Below are 25,619 nucleotides of genomic sequence, written 5' to 3'. Positions count from 1 at the left end.
TGGCATTCAGTATTTGAAACTGCTGATTCTAGGATTGTTTTAAAACTGCTTTTAGGGGTTTGAAAATAATATTTTAGTGTGTTTTTAAAATGTTTTTGCTCTATATTGTCTTAATTGTTTTTTATTTGTTCATTGCCTTGGGAGCCCTTGGCAGCTGAAAGGCAATACAAAAATACGATAAATAAATACATAAATTCAAGATATAGTAGTGTGGAGAAACGATTGCAAAGAACTAAAGAGGAGGTTACACTATTCCAAAACAGCAGCAGACTGGGCTGTTCCAAGGCATCTTCCTTCTTCCTGCAACAGAGACACACTTCTCTATTCCCTGTACAGAAGCCAATTAAACTGGAATTTTAACCATACTCCAATACTGGCAAGGATATAATCTTCACTACCACAACAGAGGGTTGTAGACAAGTTTAAGTATGCAGTACAGATATGTGGCATACAGATATCTTTCCTTCAAGGGAGGGAAATATTCAGGTAGATCAGGAGGAACAGCTTGGCAGGGGGTTGCATGGAGGTGCCAGTGACACCTTCCACAATTTGCCACCTGGGTCAGTTATTTTACTTCGACTAATGGTAGGCAAAGCATAAATGAAAGGGACTCAAAGATATTCAAAGAGGATCTTAGCAGCAAATTTTAAATAGATGCTCCTTTTTTGAGCTCTCATAGTAGTGATGGTTAGTTGTACCTTATTTTAATCCTAGAACACTGTTAGTAAACTTTGTTCCAGCAGTATTGGACCATCTTCTTTATTGTGATCACATAAGTTCTTAGGTTATCACTTGAAATGTGATTCCAGTTGTTCCCTTGCTCTTCTGAGATTAGACAGTTAGTGATAGGTAGGTTCTTTTCTTTATTAGTGTCATATCTCTGGAACATCCTCTCTAACACAGGTACATTTGACTCCGACGCTGCTGTCATTTCAGAGAAGACTGTTTCATTTTCTCAGACTTCTGGGTGATTTTGCATATTGGTCAGGTGTTGGGGTTTTGTTGTTGCTAGTTTCAATAAAGGCTAAACTGTTATTTATTATTTGCTATTTGATTTTGTTTTTATGCTTGTTTCAAACATAAGCTGTACTGGGAGAGTGTAACTATTACAAGTTATAGTTGTATACAGTGGGATAACAAAAACAAAATGTCATCGGTACCCTGTCTTTCAGATTAGTATATATTAACACAGTTCCATATGTACAGATGGCATGGCTTCACATGGGCCTCATTTTCACATCCTTCCCTAGTGTTAGGGATTTATTATTAATGCTATTTTGCTTCTCTGCTCCTCTTTGTAGCCTGGAATATTTAGCTTGTAAACCACCTTGAGTCCCAATATGATACAATACTTTTCAGACTACAACTCCGAGAAATCTCTAGCCAGCATGGATCATGGATATGGTGGCTGGGAAAGTCTGAGAGTTACAATCCCTGCATCTGCACTGCAGAAATAATGAGATTTGATACTGCTTTAACTGCCATGGCTCAATGCTATGGAATCCTGGGATTTGTAATGTGTTGTGGTACCAGAGCTCTCTGACAGAGAAGACTTAAATATCTCACAAGACTGCAAAGCATTGAGCATAAATAGTCTTTTAATAGTTTGCTGTGCTTTTCCTTTTTTTAAGGTCTTTTAAATAATTAACTTTACAAACGGTTTAACTGTTTTGAAAATAACTTTTATAGTTATAGTTATTATTAATTTTATATAGTTTTTAATCTGCATTTTTAATAAATTACAAGCATGAATCCAATTATTAGGAAAAGGATGGGATAAAAATGAATACAATAAATAAATAAATAAATCTGGAGACCACACACATTCAATTGAAATTATCCACTCTTCTTGTGAAAAAATAAAATAAGGATTAGGCCATCCCCCTACATTTATCTAGTTTCTGATAAATCAGTAGGTTAAACATGATCATTCTATTATTGGTGAGTGTGAAGCAAATGTACACCCAATATAAACGTAAGTGTATGAAGTGAAACATAGATATTTTAATTGGATGTAGGGTGAGATTCTTCCAAGCCCACACTCTCACATCTTTTATGGAGCTGAATAAAAAGTGTTGAAGTGTCATTAAAAGTATACAATTTAGGATTTTTAAAGAGCATCTCAGCACATTTAAGTCTAAATTTCTTGCACAAAATTTGCAGTGGTCTAAAACAACAGTGACTGGAAAATGAGAACACAGTTATTAACTATTTATATTGTTTTAATGCATAAGTCTGACCAGAAACATGTACAAACTGTTCCTTTCATCTGCTGACGTATCTGGACCTCCTTTTTTCAGCTCTAACCACTCCACACTGAAATAATTACAAACTCTCTGTAGTGTTAGAAGTATTAAGAAATATGGGGGAGGACCCAAACTCAGCATGAAAACAGTTCCTAAAGGTATGATTAGCCCCCCCCCCACCCCGCTTCAAACTAGACATCAGTAGCTGAAAACAAGAAAAATGAAAGAACCAAAAAACATGGAAGCAGCCCAGCCCTGGCTTCCTCTCCCTTGCCACACATGAAGCCAACAATATTACGTGGTTCATTATTTTACAAGCCCCAGCTTCTAGATTTCAGCTTAATTTGTGACTTGGCTATTTGCAGACAAACAACTGCAACCAAAGCTTAGAAACATCACTCTTGGGGCCTAGAACATGACAAAGCTTAGCATCTTGGCACTAGTTTTTAAAGGTATAAACTTGAGATGGAAACCCTCCTCCCTTCTGCCAGAGCAGTGCGTGCATTCAAGGCTACACACGTTACCCATCTTAACGTTCCCAGTAAGAGGAGTTTGGGTAAATAGGAGATTTCTTAAGTCATAATCATATAGTGTTAAACCACCAGAGTAGGGATAGGAATTGGGTATACCTCCAGATGCTGTTGACCTGCAACTTCCAGCATTCTTCTCCATTAGTTATGCTGCCAAGGAATGCTAGTAGTCACAGTTCAGCCACCTCTGAAGGACCACACAATTCCTACCCTCGCCCTAACAGACTGGATTGTCCCTTGAGTTTTGCCATTCACACATGGAGACATTCCTGCAAAGGTAGAGAGTAGCAGCAGGGATATCTGGCCATCCACAACACGTGCATGCTAATGCTAAAGGAGAAGATAGCTATCCAATGCACACTTCAGACAGCACCCATTCTTTCTAGAGCTGCTTCTTTGTCCAGTGTCTTGCTCTTAGAGCTCATCAGAGCCAAGGCACTATGGAAGGGACCACTGCACCTATTGATGCAGCTTAGGATCATATTGGCTTTAGTAGCTGATGGATCACACTGTTGACTCATGTTTAGATTGTGGCCTATTAATATCCCTATATCCTTTTCGCATGTACTGTTGTTCAGTCAGGTGTTACCCATCTTATATCTGTGCATATATCCTTTTGTCAAAGACTTTCAAACGTGAAAGACAAAATAATTTTTTCTGCTTTAATAATGTTGATGGTTTCCTCTGTTTTTATTGGGGGGTTGGCTTGTTCAGCACCAGAACCAAATAATAACGCTCTTAAAACACAGTTTTAAAATGGTTCAGGTGCCAGGCATGAGAATAGATGGCCTTTGTTATTGGTGTGTGTGTGTGTGTGTGTGTGTGTGTGTGTGGATTAGGCAGCTCCAAGACCTGGATACTTGGGGCTATCCCTGACCAGTGCAGACAGGACCCAAGAAACAGACATCTAAAGGGAGCTACACAGAACACTAAACTTGATATCACACAGAGTACTGTTTGCCCACAGATGTAAAATTTTCAGAAAGTTTGAAACCATGGAAAAAACCCTGTCCTCTCCCCCACATTATTTCTTGGTAAAACCAGAAAATTACAGAGCAAAACTATATTGTAACACTAATCTGCTTTAGCCACATAAAATGATTTTCGTAACTAAGCATACAATTTGTGCTATTTGGCATATTTACAAAATTTGAAAATGGACACATTGGTTTTGTGAAGAAAAATTGTAAATGCGTCCTGCATATAAAGAGATGGCTGCAAACTGCTGCATTCTGTGCTAAACATGTCTTAGTATTTGTCATTTGATAAGTAGGAAAGAAATGAAAAAAGAAACCACAAATTTAGAAACAAACAAAATAACGCGTATTATTTGGACAGAAATAGTTTTGTGCTGTTGTAATCTTAGAGTCAACTAACAGAATATTTAGATATAATTTAGAAATAGTAAACATGCATCTGAGAAAGTAGGCTCAAGTGTACAAAAGCTCATGCTACCAGCTTCTTTCTTTCAGTTAGTCTCAAAGGTGCTACAAAGTCCCTTTGCATACTGATTTTCTACACTACCACAGCTTTGCTTTGAATTGTACATATAACGTTTACCTCAGCATGAAACATGTTAAACTTTACAATATTGTAGTATCATGTTATATGTATTCTATGTGTTATATACACCATCAGGCACATCTCCTCTGAATGCTCCTCTCATGTGCAGAAATATTATGCTTCTTTCCTTTTAGGTGTATAAATGCATCTTGGATTTGAATACTGTATCCCATATGTGCACATACAATTACAGTTATCTAATTTTGTATGATGTTTTGCATACCAAGACTGATGCTAAGCTCTAGAATTGAGTTCATAAAATGTTGTCTTACAAAACATTGCATTCACAACAAAAGTTTATTTTAAGTTATCTGGGGTTTTTTTAATGTCTTCTCAAAAAATTCCCATCAGTGCACTGAAAACACTGCAAATTTCTCTGGAGGGGGAACATCCCTCCATTTCCCCTCTCTTGTCTTGCACACCTTCTTCACATCTCTACGTAAGCCAAGCAACATTAAAAATTCAGTGGGGACAAAGTCAGCTGGAAAAAGGATGAAGTTGGAAATAGTAAGCGGTAATGCTAAGGTACTACAAATAACAGTGCAGAAAAGAAAAAAACACTTTGCATCCAGTCCTCTTCATCAATCCAGCTGCCAACTGTCAGATCCATTTTTCTAGTGGCCAGTGGCTAGTTTGTTGTTGTTAACTGCCTCTAGTTGACTTTGACTCATGGTGTATGAGACATCTCCAACATTTCCTCTCCACTGCCCTGCTCAGGTCCTGTAGGCTCAGACCCATGGCTTCCCTGGTCAAGTGTATTGTGTTATCATTATTATTATTATTATTATTATTAAACTTTATTTCTAGAGCGCTGTAATTATACACAGTGCTGTACAAAGTCGGTAAAATTAAGGAGTATATAAAAGCCTGCCCAAGGCGTACACTCTAAGATAATAACAATTAAATAGAGGAATAGATAAAATTACCATATAGAAAAGAAAAGACAAATTAAAAACATCAAATATAAAAGCAGATCACATCACATCAAACATTATCAGACAGCTAGATGACAATCATAAATTCCCTGAGAATGCTTCCCTAAACTATATGGTTTTCAGCTCAGCCTTAAAGCTGGTTAGGGAAGTGATGAGCCGTGCATGCAGAGGAAGAAGGTTCCAGGAATGAGGGGCAGCAAGAGAGAAGGGACGGATCCGGGATGGGGCAGAGGAGATCCTGGGTTGAAAGAGGAGACTTTGGCTACCAGAGCGGAGAGTGCGAGTAGGGATGTAGGGAGAGAGAAGATCGGTTAAATAAAGAGGGGCCAGCCCATGCAGGGCTTTAAAGGTGAGTAGCAAAAGTTTGTACCTGATGTGGAAAGGAAAAGGGAGCCAGTGAAGGGAGGACAACAGAGGGGAGACATGATCATAACGGCGAGCAAGTGAAATAATGCGTTCAGCAGAATGCTGAACAGAAATTAATAGGTGGAGGTGAGAGAGAGGAAGCCCTGCCAAGAGGAGGTTACAGTAGTCTAGTCGTGAGACCACTAGGGCATGGACCAGTGTCTTTGCGGTAGAAGCTGAGAGATATGGACGGATTTTGGCGATATTGTAGAGAAAAAATCTACAGACTTTGGCTGTAGTCTGGATCTGAGGGATAAATGACAAAGAGGAGTCAAAGATGAAACCAAGACTGCGGGCTTCCTGGACCGGCTGGATAGAGATGTTATTGACAGAAATAGAAAAGGAATAGTGAAGGGTGGGCTTAGGAGGGAAAACAAGAAGCTCGGTCTTTGACATATTGCGCTTCAGACACCGATGGTGCATCCAGTGGGAGACAGCTGTTAAACAGGATGACACTTGCTGCTCTAGCTCTGGTGAAAGATTAGGGGTGGAAAGGTACAGCTGGGTATCATCGGCGTACAGATGGTAGGAGAAACCAAAAGAACTGATAAGTTTGCCAAGGGAGAGTGTATTATCACTCTGCCCATTCTGTTTAATTTGATTTTAAATTGTTCATTTTAATAGATTACTTGAATTGTAATCATGTTTAATTCATTTGTGTGTGTGGGGGGGGGGAGATAGGGATAATATATTGTATTGTGTTTGTATGGAATTTTAATATGTAAGCCACTTTGGTTGTTATATAACAGAAAAGCAGGATATAAATAAATTATTATTATTATTATTCTAACTATATGGCATGTGGCCTTCCCCTCTTTCTACTGTCCTTTACCTTTCCCAGCATCATTGTCTTTTCCAGTGATCAGACATTCTCATAATGTGACCAAAGTACAACAGTCTCAGTTTAGTCATCTTGGCCATCCACAGTATACTGAGCACTCTTCTTCAGCACCACATCACAAATTAGATCATTGTCTTTCTATTGTGATGGGGAATACAACAGAAAGGATGGACCTGAGGGGAGGGAGAATTGGGAGGCAAGAAAGGAGGAAGGGCAGGACTAGAAAAGAAACCACTGTCTACTAGATTCTTACATTTTTGCTCCCTTGTCCTAGGCTGCCAAATCTAAAAAAACTCTCTAAAAGAAAGAAGTCTAAAGAGTTGGATTTTAAGGAAAAACTAAACACCATCATATTCAGAATCAACCTTTATCTGAAATCCAGGTGGTAAAATTTGAAGTGAACTGCACTACAACTCTATATTTCAGTTTTAGCACTGAGATTTTTTTTAAATGTAATAATTTTCTGTCTCTCACCTAGTTCAAACCACTCCAGATGTTTAAGACCACAGACTACTTGTCCATCCAACCCATTATTGTCTGCCTTGGCCTTGGCTCTCTAGGGTATGAGGCAGAGTTCCTTGACATCACATGCTATCTGATTTTAACTGGAAATGTCAGTGAGTGACCTTGCATCTTAACAAGCAGAATATAAAAACAACATACTCAATCTGCACATTATGTTTTAAGAGTAAGGTTTGTTTGTTTTTTGGCATAGAATTAGGTTTTGGACACTGCTGTTATACTGCTTTGTGTGGGGATGGTGACTCCAAGATCACATGTGTACCAGTCATGGTTCTGAGCCATAATTCAAGTATTTCTCAGCAGTTCTAAAGCAACAGTGCAGAATTTGTTTTCTAAATTATAGTGGCGATTATAGGGAAGTGCAAGAGGCAGTCAAGATAGCTAGCATGGTGTAGTGGTTTGAGTGTTGGGCTAGCAATCTGGTGACCAGGGTTCAAATCCCTACTTGGCCACAGAAACCCACTGGGTGACCTTGGACAAGTCACACTCCCTGATATCTGATCCTACCTAGAGGATCACATGGACATCCTTCAGTCCAGGAATGAGCAACTCACAGATCATGGGCCACATTTTTGGGTGTCCTCCACTGCCCTCATCTGCACCGCCGCTGAAACTTCACAGCTGAAACTGCAGCACTCCTACCCCACCATGATTTCTTTGTCCTCTCCCAGAATGGAAGGAAACATTCTGTCCTGTCGACTGTCACAGCATTGTTGTATAGGTGGACATTCGGACATCCTTTTGTACCACAGAAAAGTAGTTCAGTAGGTGCAAAATTTGATAACAATGACAACAGGATGCTCAGTAGGACAGAGGAATTCAGCTTTCCGCTCCTAAAAAATTGACCATATGTTCTTCTACTTTATTTTCTTATGGGATTTGTTGATCCTACAGACTCCCCAATATTTCCTGCCACACACTAAACATTTGGGCTTCCAAAATGAAACTCATAAATTCCTCTCATCCATTTCTCCAGAAAGAACTCTATGAAGCTCTAGAGCCTGCCAACAGAAGCTGGTCCAACACACAGCACTCAGTATTGTATAATAAGCTGTGTTTCTCTGGATCAAACCCTTGAACAATGTTTCAGTCAGTTCCCCAGCGCTGCCTGCTGCATTATCTCTGGCCCATTTAAACAATCAAAATACAATTTATTCAACAGAGAGAAAACCTAGAAAACAGCCTCGTGCTACACACTGTCAGAAATACTCATGGAAAAAAAAACATGCCTCGAAATTCAGCTTCTAGCTGGCTGCCAACTCTATAAATAGAAAGGAAATAAGGCATTTGGTTCACAACCCAGCATTATCTCACAGTGTCCTGGATATCAGTGGTTATACTACATCAGGATCAAGGACTCCCCTGGAAAAGTCTCAAAGCCCTGAGAATCCCTGACCTCAGAGTTTGTAGAGTGATTTGAATAGGATTTTTAAGACTGGTAGGATGCTACTTGTGTTGTAAACTCCCTTTTGCCCCCCCCCCCCCCATATTTGTGCACTTTCAGGGGAAGGTCACATAACTGGGTTGAGCCTCAAAGGAAGGAAGCTGGAGTGGGGGGAATCTCATGTCCTGATACACAGATTTTTGGCAACCATTCCATATTCTGTGGCTTCTCTTTCAGAGAGAATTGAACCAAGAAGATAAACTGAAAGCTACACAACTACAAGTTAAGTAGTACAAGCCAAGATAAGATGACGTTCCTCAGTCAAACAACATCTGCATCTGCCACATGCTACTGTGCAATACCTATTTACTGCTTTCCTAGTGTTCTAGCATTAAGCTTATTATTATAACAAATATGGGCATGGAGGAGGTGAAAACTGATGAGTTTAGGGTACAGGTGTGTCGAACAGAGTTGTACCTACACAATTATGAAAGAAGACTAGTACTCCTAGACCTCTGTAGCCCACATTCACTACAAAAACAATGCATATTGTGTGTACACAAGAGGACAGAGTCATCTTCATTACTGGGGTTTTAGCATACATTTCACAACTACCTCTCTTCTGTAGTAGCCGCTTCATTTATATACTACTTCATACTGCACTGAGCAGTCTCTAAACCGCTTACAACTGTAGGCTAATTGGCCCCATCAAGCTGGGTACTCAGTTTTAGTGACCTCAGAAGGATGCAAGGCTGAGTCGATCCTGAGCCCCTGTACTTACTTATTATGACATATATTAGTTATTCATATGTACTTCATAGAATATACACTTGGTTAAGGACCTTTCTTGCTAAGAGAAAATATTTTGCTGGTAAAATCCTGGCTGCGGAGAAGGCTTATGTCTGACAGCACACAGGTCCCAGCCTTGTTTTAGAATATGTGTGTCAAAGTCCGGTAGGATGGAAAATGTTTCTACCTCACATGCTCACCAAAAATGGTTTGTTTTTTTACTTTTTTACATTATTTTTATTATCAATGGAAACAAGCAATATATTCTATATATTCTGTCAAGTCTTCATTTCACATGGCTGAAGTTTAGCTTCCCTAGAAAACTACATGCAATACCAGAAGTAAACAAAGCTTTGACTTTTCCTCCTATATCAGTGTTCTAATGGTGCTTTGGATTTCTATTGAACTAAAGAATCAAGAAGCAGAAGAAAATTTCATTCATTAAGACTCTGCTTGTCCATTCACAGATCTATCTGCAAAGTAGCTAATTCCGTCTTTATTCATTAGAGCAAGAATGCAAGGGAAGGATCCCAAAATACTGATCAGAATTTAATATTCTCCTATCACTCAGGGTTTTTGCCAAAATCTTGCATTAAGTAATTCATGCTGAGAACTCTGGAGTCGTATTGAAATTATTACATGCAGTTTGTACTCAAGTACACACTTTCAGTATTTACATGACCTTCTCTTTCTTTTAGGAAAAAGGGGAAGAGGAAAGTATCTCTTTTCTCAGTTGTATCTATCTAATTGTATCACTATCATTTACTTACCAAAGTCATCTTACAGACTAAGCAATATAAACAGAAACAAAGTGTTTGCTCAACTGACCTCTAATAAACCCTCACTCTCCTTCAACATATTCTCATTCAACTACTTGCAGCATCATAAGGTCTCATGGCACTGCCAGCATTTACAAAACGTCCGTGCAAAAGCCAGCCTCATTCATAAACTGTTGCCAGATCACACACAGTGCTGGGAAATTCAGAAGTTCCATCATTAAAAGTACTTTTAACAGATTCAGATTTGATGGCAAACACCAATCATAGTTCCCACCAATTAAAAATTATAAACACTGGTAATAAAGGCTCTCTATTTCACTTAGTCGAGCAGCCCTGGACTGTGTGACCAGAATAATCATAGGCAGAGTCATCCCTAGGACAGAACAACAGGTGGAGTTGTTCTTGGAAATCTGCAGTGCTAATATTCAGCATTCTAGGGCATTTTCAGTTTTATTATTATTTTCAGTTAAATGGGTACTAGTGCTACTGATGTAAAGGTAACACACAGCTATTCCAGCTTTCCATGCACAACAGATTTGTTGCTGGAAAAAAAGAAAGGGGGAAGCACTGTGGTATATATAGGAAACTTACAAGCCATATCTAGGCATCGCTGTAAAAATCCATGCATGAAGCAAAGTGGTTGCACCAAGAAAAAAAGATGAAGCAACCTATTAAGAATTATTACCCTTCCTCTCAAAAATTTGTATTTCAATATGCCTAGGAAGCAAAACTTTATGATCTCACAAACCAAAGTCGCTGCTTCAAGTAAATACTTCAGCTATAAAATGGAGAGCAAAAACGATGTACACATGGAATACAGAAACTGTTTCTTTCCACCAGTTCCATCATAGCCAGACATGTGCATAAGTGGTTGCTGTATGGATGGGATCGGTAACCAGTGTCCTTCAAACTAAACTTCCTACTATCCACAGGACACAACCTGAGTGCATGCACTCTCACACACACAAGCATCCACAAACATCAAAATCTGGTCTTGGGATGGAAAGACGATAGCTGCTCAGATAATTGAAAGTGCTTGCCCTCGGTATGCTATTCTTTTGGTCCCTCTTCTCAAAATATGTCAATGTTTTTTGCAAAAACCTGCAGAACTAGTTTGACCAAAGACAGTAGCAGAACAAAAGGGAAAAGTGTACACCATATCCATGATGGCTTTATCATGCCATCAAAATTTCTCTCAAAAATCCTCCTGCAGCCAGGAAAATGACCATATGAGAAAAGATGTATTTTCCTTGCATTGTCACCTGTCGCCCTGCAAAGAGTCTACCAACAACTGTATTTGAAAACAATATACTAAACCTGACTTATATCAAGCCAAGTAGTACTACTCCATCCCTGGTCCAGTGCTGTCTTCATGACTGGGAGCCCCTCTAGTAACATGTTCCCCAAAATGGTTGTGACTCACTTCCATGCTCTTTGCCCTTCTCTTGGTGTAAAAAAAGATAACAATGTAAAGGCCTTTAACATGTTAATGTAAGGAGTAGTCTGAAATAAACTAAGAACAAAAAGCAATGTGACAAGTCAGCAGTCAGGAATAAACTGTATATCAGGGATGATCAACAGACAGATGTATCCCTCATGTAAACACCTAACCATCATTCTACAGAACCCTGGGATTTTTGGAGTCAAATAATTACATGACGTTAGCTTGTATCTGGGAAAACAATCCTCAGAGGGTCACTTGTATGCATTAAAATGAAAGATTGGCATCATGACCTCCCAGAGGCTCATGAACAATAAGTACCCCAAACAGATTACAGTAAAATGGCATGAGTAAACCAGTCTCATGATCCTGGACAACACTGAGTCATGCTATTCAAGGTTGGCAATATTGCAGCTATAATTGCAAATGAGGAAAGATATGATGTCAAAAAGAGAGACACAGCCAGCATCTCAGATAAAGAAAGGACTTGGCCATTTTTTTGGATGAAAGAAACAAAGGAAGCCTGGAAACTCATTTAAACAGCCCCCAGCCTTTTGAGCTAGTAGGCATATTTGAAAATCGTGAGAAATTATGATGGGGATTTTAAAAATGGCTCACAGAGGAAGGGGGAACCATCACAGAATGTGATGTGATAGCTATAGCCAGTCATAAAACACCCATTTCACAGAAATGGAAACTAGTGAGGCTTAAAAGATAAGTATATAAATGGTCTAAGATCAAAGTGGGGTCTGGGCCACAGAACACAGAATTACTCCTTCGATCCCATGATGTTCTTTTCAAGTAAACCTCACATTTCAGGAAAAGGCAAACCAATCAGCTTCCCTGCATTTCACAATAAGACAACACAATTAATTCAAAACTACACATTCCACACTGCAGGGACAAACACCACTTTCTCTCTCTTGTTTAGGATCAACCCCACTGACCCACACAGAAAGACACCCATGTCTTTTTCTCTGTGTCTCTCTCTGGATCACCCTTAATTTCACTCTCCTTCTCTTAGGCCACCATGCATTCTTCACCATTTCACACTGCATTAATCTTTCACATAAGAACATGCACATGCCTCCCTTCTCTTGTCCCTCAAGTTCACTTTTCAATCTTTGAATGGGAAGGAAGATTTCCCACTCACCATATTACTGTCCCCTCCAGGTCCCTGGATGTCCTGCAGACCTCTGCAAATCTCCCTAACTCACCAAGAGCTACTCCACAACTTTCCTGCCAGCCAGTCTTTTCCCCAGAGCTTGGGAAAAAAAATTGGACTCCTCAATATCCTTATCAGTAAGGCTAATGGCTGGAGGATTCTGGGTGTTGTAGTCCAAAAACACAACTTTTCCAAGTTCTAGATTTTCCTGTCTTTCATCAATTTTACTAAACAAGTAATGCAAGGAATTTTTTGCCTCTCTCTTTATTGTTCACATGCTTTAACAGGCAGCAAGGAGGAAGTTTTAGCAGGTCGCCAAAGTCTTCAAGTAAGAAACAACTTGAAGGCACACAATACACACACACACAAATATTCTGCTCCTCCCTATTAATTTCAAACATAGTTTTTTGTTGGTTTTTTGTTTACAAAACAAAAGTAGAGCAGGGAATCTTGGTAGGTAGCAACAGTGGTGTCAGTCCACACATGAGTATCCATGGATGCTGAGCCTAAGTCATGCCCTTTTTTGGGATAAGTCTGATTATTTCTAGCAAGGGAAGGGATGAGCACATGATGGCAAGATTATGTTCAGATATTTAGGACTGCAGATAATTTCAGCTGTCAGGCATTGGATGAGAGTACCGGAGAAGGAAAGAAAAAGTGTACTAAGCATGCTTGAACCTCTTGGTGAAAGCACTGCTGCAAAGAACCAGCCATATACAATCTAGAAATGAAATTCATGCATTTCCCCCCATTTCTTACAATGCTTACAAGAGTGGCTGGGATACACGGAGATTGTATTACAAGTTACTTAAGCATCATCCAGTTAGTCAGCTTTTAGAAAGTAATTATCAAAAGACCAAGGAGCAACATACCGCTGTTCTCAGTTTCTGAAGATTTCGCTCTGTTTGCCTTCTGGGCACAGTCCAGAGTGCTTTAATTTAAGCAAGACCTAAGCAGTCTGGTTCCATGTATAACCCAGGGGCGTCTTTCTCACATATGCTATCTCTTCAACTGAACAAGAGAGCATTTTTTCAAATTAAAACACACTCTATTAATGTGTTTTAATATATTTTTAAATACAGTAATAGTCCCAACTTCACCAAAGATGCCATATTAAGCCCCCACAGTGAAATAACAATGAGAATGGTCCCCTGCTTCTCCATCCTTTATTCTGCTTCCTTTGGGAGCAGAGCATGGAAAGTTACTTTAAAGAAGTTATGTAATTAATTTCAAAGCACCGCATCCACTATTTTTTAAAATAAAACTGAAAAGTGAATGGCATGAGATTTGAAACATTCTGCTCAAAATGCCTCCACAGTCCCTAAAAATACTTTTCAAACATAACACTAAAATTTAAAGAAATTTTTTAAAGAGCAATTAGAAAATGTTGCTTACACCAAGGGGATAAGAAGTTTGATCCTATTTATTATAATATTTTTGAAATGTAGTTTTTCATAGCATTTTTACTAGATGAGAAATAATTTGTTACAAATAGCTATTGGTATATCCACACTGCAGATTTAAAGCAGTTTGACACTACTTTAGCTGCCATGACCTGAGATTTGTAGTTTGTCGGGGTATTAAGTCTGGTCTGTCAGTGAGCTCTGGTGCCTCATCAAACTATGAATTCCAGGATTTTGTAAGACAGAGTTGTGGCAGTTAAAGTGTTGTCCAACTGCTTTAATTCTGCAGTGAGGATACACTCTATAGCTCTTGTAAATCATTAATTCAGAACTCTATCTTTATAACTTGTCTTCACAATCCTACTTTTCCTTCTTTGTTTCTCAATGTGTTATTTGTGCCTGTGTTGTACAGCAAGCTGGCAGACCCTTACATCATAATACCCTCAAGGAAACAAAGAAAGGTTGCCACCAAATGTATGTGACAGTGGTGACACAAAGGCAGAAAAGCAACAGTTCTGTAAGACTGCTTTCCAGTTTCTAAAGAGTTGCAAAACCGATATGTGGCTGTTTTATGCAAGCTATGCAGACCTTACTATTTGGGGTAACAATTACAGGCTAAGATTAAGAAGATTCAGTAGTTCTAATCTGCCATTTATATTAATTGGGTAGAATATTTATTTAAAACCTTAATAAGGATAAAACCTCTTTTGAAACCCCAAAACAATTTAATTGATAGTACAAAAATATCAAGATGTTTATAATGGCATAAGGACTATGAAATGTGCACAAACTTTCTATGTGATATTATTCCAGACCAAAGAAATTATACTGAGAAATAGAGTAGTTAACCAAAGGAAGGACTATGAAATCTGGACATCTCAGGAGATATTTTTAAGTTTAACTAGATACAAATAAGGGTATAACGTATTGTGTAAAAAGGGAACTAGATTAAAGAGATCCAGATAAATGACATTTCCAACACAAAAGAGAATGATCTATGAAAAGATAAGCATCTGTTCATACCTTCCAACTGAAAAGTGGTATCAGTGTGAGAACTTTGATATCCTAAAATGTTTTAAACTTTATAGTCCATTGTCTCCTTTGCTGACAGAAAACATTGAAAGTCAGTCTTTGGATTAGAAATGATCTGTGATACTGAAGAACAAATTTTGTTTGCTATTTAAAAGAAAGAATTATAATATTTAAGGAACTGGATAGTTTCTTGTAGCTCTTCAGTTAATGTAGGAAAGAAATGTAAATTACAGCTATCTACTTACACACCAAAAGTGAAAATTCACACCAGTTTTTCTGAGCTGTAATCATAGTTGTTTGCTACAGATTATCCAAACAGGATATTCTACAACATATAGGCTGCTCAAATTATTGCACTTTTATACTGGTAAAGTAATAAGATTGATTGCTTTCTATATTAATTGATTAAGGAGAAAATCAATGGGATTTAACTTAATACAGGAAAAACTAAACCATATTTTTAATTATCCGAAGGAGGCACATATTAAACTTCCAAATCATGCTGATCTTGTTTTAATCAGCTGGACTAACCCCTCAAACAACATGCCACCAAATCAACACTGCAATCCTGAATGAAAATAGATGTCAATTAGCACTTTTGTACTACTGGGCTCAGCATTCTCCAAACCAGCCCTTCGGGGCCACAAATTGCTTTACTGCTGTGGAATACATATCAAACATATAAACTCAAGAACTAAACAGAAGCATTGGGGGAAATGTTTCTAATGCCTCATACTCCTCAGGAATCCTTCCCTTTTATCGAGTTCTTTTGAAGGTTTACAAATGATGTCACTGGCAACTTGTTCAACAAGTCTAAGTCCATCACCAGTAAAACCTATCCACACTGACACACCTCTGGCTGCCAACATTTCATTTTTATTCTCCACATTTTTCAGTTAAGGTTTTAACACATCTTTCCTGAATTTCCACTACTAGAGAAACTAGTTCTTAAAGAATGGGATAGAATTTAGGAAACAAACTGCAGGAAATCTAATTGTTTGTGACCATTAGCTTATGAGTCATTTCTGTCTGTTCCACTATCAGGGATGACCAGAACTAACTGGCCACTAGTCCTGGAACAGATTCTCTTACTTTTATCCTGGAACAACAGGGCCAAGGGTAGGCATTTTGGGTTATACCTCTAGTACTACTTCAGTTAAATGGATCCTTTTACACTGGACAAAAGGCTATAAATATGGATGGTCTTTCCTTGCATTTCTTACTAGTAATCATTCAGACACACAAACCCATCTAGCAGCTAGATTATTCATCAACCATTTCTATGATAACACTATATTTCTCCCTGTCCCCTCTAATTTGTGTGATTCTTTACATCCAGTAACTAGCATGAAAAATGACTCACAAAAACAACATAATCCAGACCAGATAATCCAGCTCCTCCTAGAGAAATCAATTTTTATAATTATTAAAAATATTTGTCAGGATGAGAGCAGTAGGTGATTCAATAGCTCATGATTATTAAACAGAAATTCCTGTCATAACAAAATCAACATTTTTCTTTGTAAGACAGAGTTTTAATTGCTGTTTGAAGAGAGAAAATAGTTACAACATTCCCCCCCCCAATTGACAATCTTTTTTCTATTGATTTGTTTTAAGATAGGAGTAACTGAAATGTAAAATAAATTTGTTCAAAAGTATTCCAGCACTTCAACATCATGCTTTCCCATTTTATTTTCTGTTAACAAAATATAGTATAGATTCTGATGTTTAAAGAATATTAGTAGCCTGTTTTTAAAGTACAATAATTCTAGCATCAGAGCATACCAATCCTCTGCTTTCATCCACAGAGGAACTTTTCATAGTCACAGAATTATACACACAAAGATTTTCATGAATCACACGTTTCATTTTTCATAGAAAGTACATTGCTTAAATTGAGTGGATTATAACATTTGAAGCAATCTTTCAAGAGACCAAACAAGACTGAGCAATTAAAAAAAGTTGCTGATACACTTTCATCTCTAATGCAAATTAGCTATAAACTGAAATTTACCAAATCATTTTCACATCTTCACTAAATTTATGATTCTAACTTGTAACATTTTGGAACTTCTTTTCAAAGAAAGCACAAGAACTTTTTACACTAGCTGTATTCATTATTTGATACATTAATGCTGCATTTCTCCATGTTTTTTTAAAAAACACTTTTAAAAGGTACATTATAGGTTTTTGCATGAAAACATACAGTGCAGCCATTTTCAACAGGCATGTGTAACATTACTGTAAATGCAACTGGAGTGTGCAGTTACATCAAAATTAATATTAATGTAAAACACTTGTGTAAATTGCTCAAAATTGCCCTAAGAATTCTAGACACAAAGCTTCTAATTCAAAAGTGCTGCTTAGAGAAATTACGTTCTTTTAAAAAAAATACTGAATAGAGTCCTCTGCTTCATTTGAATTTAAAAACAGATATTTAATATTTACGATTTGCTTTTTTCCACAATGCAGTACATACAGAAGGCAACAAACATGAATAGGATATCCTTTAAAAACATCATTGGCACCACAGGAGTGAAAGCTGATGATATTTAATTCATGAAAGACATTAATGGCCTTTTGTACCTCCCTGGCTATAGGACCCTTTCCCCCACCCCCAGCATTGTCATGTGGCTGCCACCATTTTCAAAGCAACTTCTGCTTGCTGTTTCTGGATTCTTAACTTGTTTCCCTTCAAAGAACCATCACAACTGAATCTTCACATTGTAATTTCTTTCTAAAAACCCTTTCTTACTAAACAGCCAGAAAGAAGTATAGGAGCTACACCAAGAGAGAGAGAGAGGTACAATATACATGTTCCAGAATACATTTAATGTAACCTGCATGTAGGCTGCACTAGTTTGTAAACCATGAAACAGATCTCACTGGTTTTAACCGGAAAAGGCTTTTGCAGGAATCCTATGGCATCGTACAGACAAAATACACAAGAACTTTGTGGACAAGATCACACTTCAGCAGATCTTTGCACTGAAATCCACTTTGGTCCATACAAATTTACACCACAACAAACATCTGTAAAGTGTCCCAAGATGCTCCGTTGCTTTAACTGATTTTAATGGAATGTACTTCTGATCAAAAAAGTTTAGGATTACTGGCTTAGTACAAAATATTGAATGTATTTCAGAACAGGCACATGGGATTTACCTCTTGGTGTCTGTTTTGTTCCCAAATAAATTTAAATGTAAAAAATGGCAGCTCAGTTTGCAGACTGTACTGTGGTTCAAGAGTTTTCTTTCAGGGATAAATTTACATGTTACATTTTATGAAGAAGCTGGACAGAATTGTGGACACATTACACTTAAAGAGTCCATATGCATTGTAGTACCAGTGCTAACACACACTACAAAATCTAAGCATTTTTATTGTGAAGCATAAAACTCCACTAATTTTTACATTGTGGAAAAAGATAGCTGCCACTCGTTAAATTAAAATTTTTGCAGATTAAATAAGATTGCTATAGCAGCTTCTGACCTGTGCAATCTGCCCAGAACTATGTCACTAACCTCACATAACCACATAGTCAAGCCCCACAATGAATTCCATGAGTTTACTTATCACTCACTATACTGGATTGGATTTTCAGCATCCCATAGTACAATTCTTGATGTCAAAGAATTTATCTATGACCTGTGTGCTCATTTCCTAAGATTATAACTACAGACAGCATGAGAAAAGTCCGGCTGAAAGATAGAGACAAATCTCTCTCCAAGCTGGAACTAATTTTTTTAAAACCAGGACATAACTTCCTCACAAGGAAGTTGGATCACTACTATACCTATTGCATGGAAGGTACAACAACAACACTTGTGGCATTTTTATTTTGTACTGTAACATGTTGAAAACAGTGCTACACAAAAGAATTAAGACTAGTACATGAGACAAACTTCCTAACCATACAATTTGAAAAATATGCACCAATCAGTCTATATGCAATCATATTCTGTAGCATAGTGATCAGAATTTCAAGTCCAGCAGGTTCAATTGATGTCGTAGCAAACCTTAGGATCTGACCATTCAGCTTTGTCATTTCCCTGATTAAGAAACTGCACAGTTTTCAGCTAAGTTTACAGTCCAATGCACCTTGACTTGGGGCTAAGCTCCACTGAGTGCAGAGGAGCTTATGTTTGAGTAAGTATGAATGGGACTGCACTAACTCTTAGACATTTTGTTCATAAAACAGCAACTAAGAGGGATCTCTACTGTAAGTGAGCATTTATGAGTAAGAATTCTTAAATACTCTGCACATTTTTTTACTTATTTATGGGATTTATAGCCCGTCTTTCTCCCAAAATGGGATTCAAGGGCGAAGTTTAGAAGTTTAAAAACTACAGAAATTAACTTATACCTAATACATAAGTTAAATCTCCAAACCACAGAGCTGCAAAAAGCATCTCAAAATAGATCTCCAAGCAGTTGTTTTCTTTACCACAACACCATTCCTTTTTATACGCATTTGTCATGTGCATGCTCATATACAACATCATTATAAGTCCATCAGTTCTCTCACAGAAACAATAGTCTTGTCGCTTGACTACATCACTTTGAAACAAAGATGAAATGCCAGGTCTTTAGACAAATATTTCAAAAGTGAGCATTTGCCCTGTGTTTGTGTCTTTTCAGTATTTCAGGGAACTAGAAATCTAGAAACACAAGGTAGGATTACATCTGTGGGAAATTCCACATTCATACACTCTTCATTTTTTCAGACCAGAATTTAAAATGTTATTTCTTATTCTGGGGGAAATCCCATTGTGTGCCTTGCAAGAAATTGGCATGCTGACACTTTCTCTTAAATGGAACCTCAAAATTACATGTGGAACTTGCATGTTGCTCAGGAAATAAAAGCTCTCTCTGAACTCTTCAGGAAATGGAAATACCTTACATTCTTCCCGAGTGCAAAGCCAATTTTGCTGCTTTTTTGGCAAAACAGGTTATAAAGACAGACCTTTCAAAGGAACAAAATACTGTATATTGATATGACTGGCTCCCCCCCCCAAAAAAAAAATACAAAGGGTTTACTGCACTGCTGTTGTTGTTTTTTAAAATCACACATGCCATAGAAAAGAAGAAACAAGTCAATAACACCCTTCCATCCACTACATTAGAAATTTGGAAACAAAGACCTGTTACAGACTGCCAAAATAAAGCTGCTTCGGGTCTCTTTGGAGGTATGCTGTTTAAATGATGCATGCATCCTAAGAATCCGGAAGCTGCACCAAAGCTGCACTCCAGTGCTTAGGAATTGAGTGTGGCTTTGGCGTGGCCTCCGGACTCTTAGGACCCATGCATCATTTAAATAGCATACCTCCAAAGAGACCCGAAGCAGCTTTATTTTGGCAGTCTGTAACAGGCCAAAGTGCAACAGGATTCTACATTGTCCGTATTTCAGAAGTTGTGTTGGAGAGTGTCTGTGGTAGTTGCTTACACAGCAGAACCCATAAAGTAACTGAGAACTCTACAGATCAAAAACACCGTTGTTACTGCGTAATAATCTAAAATACCACCCAAACCACTTTTTGAATGTCCTTTGTATGGAATAACAGGAACCATTGTCAAATGGGGAAACACAACACAGCAATAAGAACAAAGCCTAAAACGCAAGCCAACACTACCATCAAATATAAATCACTCCGCTGCCATTCATTATTATCATTTTTAAGCACTCCAAAGGAGAAATGGTTTATACACGTTACACAACAGAGTCAAAGATCTCTGTTTCTGTATTGTAAAGTTAAAAGTAATTAACTTTAGTTCTGAGCATCAACCAAAAGGCAACAGCACATGGCTTTTTTTTTAACCAGGCTTGCTGCTCAAAGTAGGAAAATTAAACTATTGAGTTAAAATTTTTATCTGACAATTAAGACACAATCCTACCTGGACCCTTAGACAAATTCAAACTCTGTTTCTAATCCTCTCTCCCCTTAAAAATCAGTTAGGATCCAACTTCCAGACAGATGTGGTTAGTAGTAGGATCGGACTATAAACAGTTTCTGAAACGTCGCAGGAAGCCTTTGTTAAGGCGACATGACATTTCCAAGGAATCGTCAAGAGACTGCATGACAAACGATGCCTCACAAGCCATGTCCATACAAGAAGAGGAAAACACAGATGGTTTAAAAATAAGGATGAAAGAAAGGACGTGAACTCATCAACAACAAAAGCAAAAAGGCAAACTGCTAAAGCATGTTGAACACCACAGCCTAAACTTGAGTGACGCAATCTCTCTCAACCTCTCCTTCCAGTTATGGCGAATGAGTCAATCCATTGTAGCTAGCTGAACAACAAGGAAGGCATTTACCTTAGCTTTTTAGGGACAGAATAATCCACTTCCATGACTTTGCCATGCAGCTCGGCTTTACCTTCAAGGGAAAAGAAAAAGGAGAGCATGAGACTCTGGTGGTGCGCAGAAAGGAAACTCTGGCTTGAGTTCAGGAGAGGGCAGCACACTTTCTGATCGCCCAGAAGTTGATGGCAGAACATGGGAAAGAGGGGACCCAGTCCTTGAGTCCTTGAGGGGGCCAGGGATGGCGATGGCAGGATAGACCCTGGTCTGGAATGAGTACAGGCCCAACCAGACTAACCCTGAGACCATGATGGCCATTAGGACAGGAAAGTGCCTTTGGCCCCCCATACAGACAGGCCAAAACAAAGCTGCTTTGGATCACTTTGGAGATATGCTGTTTAAATGCTGCATGCGTCCTAAGAGTCTGGAAGCCATGCCAAAGCCATGCTCCAGTCCTAAGGACTGAAGCGCAGCTTTGGCGCAGCTTCCGGCCTCTTCAGATGTGTGTGTCATTTGAACAGCATACCTCCAAAGTGACCCAAAGCAGCTTTATTTTGGCCTGTCTGTATGGGCCCTTTGTTTCACTGAGGAGGCTGGAGGCAGACTCCACAGCCCTCTCTGGAAGCCTATGGTGCTGTCCTCCTGAGGTGACCCCCGGGGAAACTCTTCTAAACACTGGGAGCATTCAAAGGACTTCTTGACCCAAGGCGCTTTGTTTCAGGTCCTCCTCACATGTGCCCCAACCTGGCTTCCAAACTCTTAAAGGCAATGGTGGTAGGGGACTCCTGGGGTCAGTTCTCCCTCCGTCCCTTCGGACCTAAACACTGGGAGCATTCAGACAAACTCTTGACCCAAGGCGCCTTGTTTCAAGTCTTCCCATGTGCCCCAGTCTGGCTTCTAAACTGTTTATGGAAATGGTGGAAAGGGGAAAGGACTCCTGAAGGAAGCAAACTCTCTCTCGGCCCCTTTGGACCTAGACATTGGGAGCATTCAGACAAACTCTGGACCTTACTCCAGGCCCCTAGTCTGGCTCCTCAACTGTTTGTGGGAATGGTGGCAGGAGGCTCCGGTGGTGACCTCTCCCCAAAGCCCTTCCTTAAGGCCTTCGCGTCTGCCCCAAGCATTCAGGCCAACTCTGGACCCCAGGCGCCTTCAGAAAGTGCCCCATCCCGGTTTCCAAACTCTCCCTCGGTCCTTTGGGAGCATTCCTTTCAGGTCTTCCCAAAGAGACCGAAGAGGGTCCCTGAAGGGTCCCTGGGAATGGCGGCCACAAGAGAAACTCTCCCTCAGCCCCAGCTTCGGGCCTCTTGACCCAAGCTGACCCTGGGCGCCTTCGGCCAACGGGAAGAAGGGCTGCGTCCACACGGGGCAAATAACCCGGTTTGGTTCCGCTTTAGGTTGTCTGGCTGAAGGCGAGGACATTCTGGGAGTTGGAGTTAGTTGTGTTGCCCAGAGCGGAGCTCAGAACAAACTCCAACTCCCAGACTGTCCTCGCCTTCAGCCCGAGAGGGTTCAAGCGCTGCCAAAGCGGGCTATTTCCCCGGTGTGGCCGCCCTGGGCTGGCTGTGGCTGGGCGTCCATGCTCCGCGGGGCCGAGGGCTGTCCTGGCGCCGGCTGCCGCCCGGGGCCCCCCGGTGTCTCTGGGGCTCCTGGCCGGGCCCCCCGGGGGAGTTGGGGCTGGGCTCCTCGTAGAAAGGTGGCCCGGAGCCCGAGGGAGCCCCGAGGGGGGGAAGGGGCCCTGGCCGAAGCCCCCGGGCCTCTCAATAAAATCGGAATAAAAAATCAGAGAAAAATCCTCAGCCTCCGCCGCCGGAGAGAGAGAGAGAGAGAGAGAGAAAGAGAAAGAGCAGCAGGAGGAGGAGGAGGAGGAGAAGGAAGGAGAGAGAGGAGAAGGGGAGACCCAGGACCCCCAGCTCCCAGGGAAAAGGCAGCGGAAGGAGGAGGAGGGGGAGTCCAGGGAGGGCCAAGGGCTTCTGCTTCCCTCCCTCTGCCCCCAAACAAGGCTCCCGGGGAGCCCTCCTGCCTTCTTACCGGAGAGGGTCTCGATGGCTCGGATGGCCCAGTTCTGGTCGGGATAATCCACGAAGGCGTAGCCGGCCTTGAGGAGGACCTGGCCGGTGAGGGGCAACTTCTTGTCCCCGAAGAGCTGCCGGAGCTCCTCGGCGGTGGCGGCCGGGCTCAGGTTGCCGATGTAGAGCTTGTTCATGTCTCCTCCTCGGAGAGCGAGCAGCCGAGGAAGGAAGGAAGGAAGGAAGGAAGGAAGGAAGGAGGAGGAGGGGAAGGCGAGGGAGGACGGGGAGCCCAGGCCAGCCCTCGTCCCGCTGGCTTCCTTCCTCTCTGGCCGCCCTCCTGCCGCCTCCGCCGGGATCAGACCCAGAGGCTCCTCCGCAGCCGCTCTGCCCGAAACAGCGCCCCGCAGCAGAAGGAGAAAGAAGGAGAAGGAGAAGGGGAAGGAGAGGAGGAGCCGCGCCCAGTCCCACCGAGACCCTCCCTTCGCCTCCCGGGCCCTCCTCTCTCTCTCGCGCTCTCTCTCTCGCTCTCCTTCTCTCGGGACCCCAGGAGGAGGAGGAGGAGAGCCCCTGCGCCCCCAGACCTGGCCCAGAGAAGAGAGAGGGGAGCAAAGCAGACCCAGCTGCAAGCCCCTCGCCTCGCCTGCCTGCCTGCCTTCCTTCCCGCGAACTTCGCTCCTCTCCCTCCTCGGCCAGAAGAAGAAGCAGAAGCAGCACGTGGCGGAGAGGAGCCGGGATGAGGAGCCTCCTCCCTTGGGCGCCAGGAGGGAGAAGGAGGAGGGCTCCCCTTCCCCCTCTCCCCCTCTTTCTCCTTTTCTCCCTCTGCTCTTCCTCTCTCCCTCCTCCTCTCTCCACCATCCCCTGCCCCTTCCCCCTCCTCTCCCCATCTCCTCCTTCCCTTCCCCCTCTCTCTTTCTGGCCTCCTCTTTCTCTCTCTCCTTTCCTTCCTTCTTTCTCTCTCTCTTCCCTCTCTCTTCCTTCTTCCTTCCTTCCTTCCTTCCTGCCTTCCTTCCTCTCTCTCTTTTCTCTCCCTTCCTTCCTTCCTTCCTTCCTTCCTTCCTTCCTTCCGCTCTCTCTCTCTTTCTGTTTCTTTCATCCTATCTCTCTCTTTCCTTTCCATTCCCTCCCTCTTTCTTTCATCCTCTCCCCTTCCCTTCCTTCCTTCCTTCCTTCCTCTCTCTTCCCTCCTCCTCCTCCTCCTCTCTCTTCCCTTCCTTTCCTTCTTTCGGCTGGACGGGGTCCGGGGGGGGGGGGGCGCTGTCCCTCTCCCTCTGGCCGCCTTCCTTCCCGGGAGGAGCACCCTCTCAGCCCAGAGCCTAAGCTCCGCTCTGGGCCCCACAACAAACTCAAACTCCCAGAATTCCATAGCCTTGAGCCAGACAAGAGTTAAAGCGGTGCCAAACAGGGTTATTTCTCCAGTGTGGATGCAAGGTCCAAAACACACTGCAGAAATAATCCAGTTTGGGACCGTTTTAACCGCCCTGCGTTCAGTGCTAGGGAATTCTGGGAAGTGTGGTTTTTGTGAGACACGTCGACTTCTCTGTCAGAGAGCTCTGGTGCCACAAGAAACTCCCAGGATTCCCTAGCACTGAGCCAGGGCAGTTAAAGTAGTCTCAAACTGGATTATTTTCTGCAGCGAGTTTGGGACCTCAGTCTTTAAAACGATTTAGCCATTAACTGCTTTGGGTGCCATGTTGCTGGAAGAAAAGTGCATGTATGTATGTATTAAGATCAACTGTGCTTTGGTAGAATCCTGAGATCTGGATTTTAGGAAATGGGTAGTTGGAGAGCTCTACAAACCACTACGACAACGTCAAACCCAAGGAGTTCATAGGATGCAGCCAGTTAAGAGAGAGAGAGGATGAAAGAAACAGAGAGAGAGGAAGAAAGGAATGAAGGGAGAGAAAAAGAGAGAGAGAGAGGGAGGAAGGAAGGAAGGAAGGGGAAAGAGAGAGAGAGAGAGGGAAGAGAGAGAGAAAGTGGAACCATAGCACTATAACGGTGGAGTGTGAAAGGGCCCCTGGTCGTCATTTTTCTGAGGAAAGTAAAATCACATCAAAAGGAACCAAGCCCCAAAAGGCAGAGAGAAGGCAAGGGACCTTGAATTTCATCAAATCGCTCCAGCCTGTATTTGGCAAGAGTCTTGAATAGGGAACGCAGGAGGTCCTTTGCAGACAAGACACAGTGGCTCTGAGTTTCAAGAAGGGGTGTTTTCCAGACCCCCATTCTCCCACAATCTGCTGCAGGAGCCCTGTTTCCTCTCACTCTCCA

At 41.1% G+C, this 25,619-nt stretch overlaps 1 protein-coding gene across 3 annotated transcripts in view; it reads right to left on the bottom strand.

Annotated features, from left to right (window-relative positions):
- IGF2BP2 (insulin like growth factor 2 mRNA binding protein 2) overlaps positions 1-23,746 on the bottom strand; it is a 77,446-nt gene extending 53,700 nt beyond the window's left edge. For all 3 annotated transcript variants that reach the window (XM_089509418.1, XM_089509419.1, XM_089509420.1), the window contains exons 1-2: positions 23,371-23,746; positions 21,355-21,415 (exon numbers count right to left, since the gene is read on the bottom strand). In XM_089509418.1, the coding sequence (XP_089365544.1) occupies positions 21,355-21,415; positions 23,371-23,545 (236 nt within the window). In that variant the 5' untranslated portion in view covers positions 23,546-23,746. The remainder of the gene's footprint in view (positions 1-21,354; positions 21,416-23,370) is intronic.
- Between the last annotated feature and the right edge of the window lie 1,873 nt (positions 23,747-25,619).

This window comes from Sceloporus occidentalis, unplaced genomic scaffold, assembly GCF_023333645.1.
Source record: "Sceloporus occidentalis isolate IW3139 unplaced genomic scaffold, rSceOcc1.0.p SCAF_2, whole genome shotgun sequence".
Taxonomy (NCBI): Eukaryota; Metazoa; Chordata; class Lepidosauria; order Squamata; family Phrynosomatidae; genus Sceloporus; species Sceloporus occidentalis.
The sequence above is the reverse complement of the archived record's forward strand: the minus strand, read 5'-3'. Positions and strand labels throughout refer to the sequence as shown.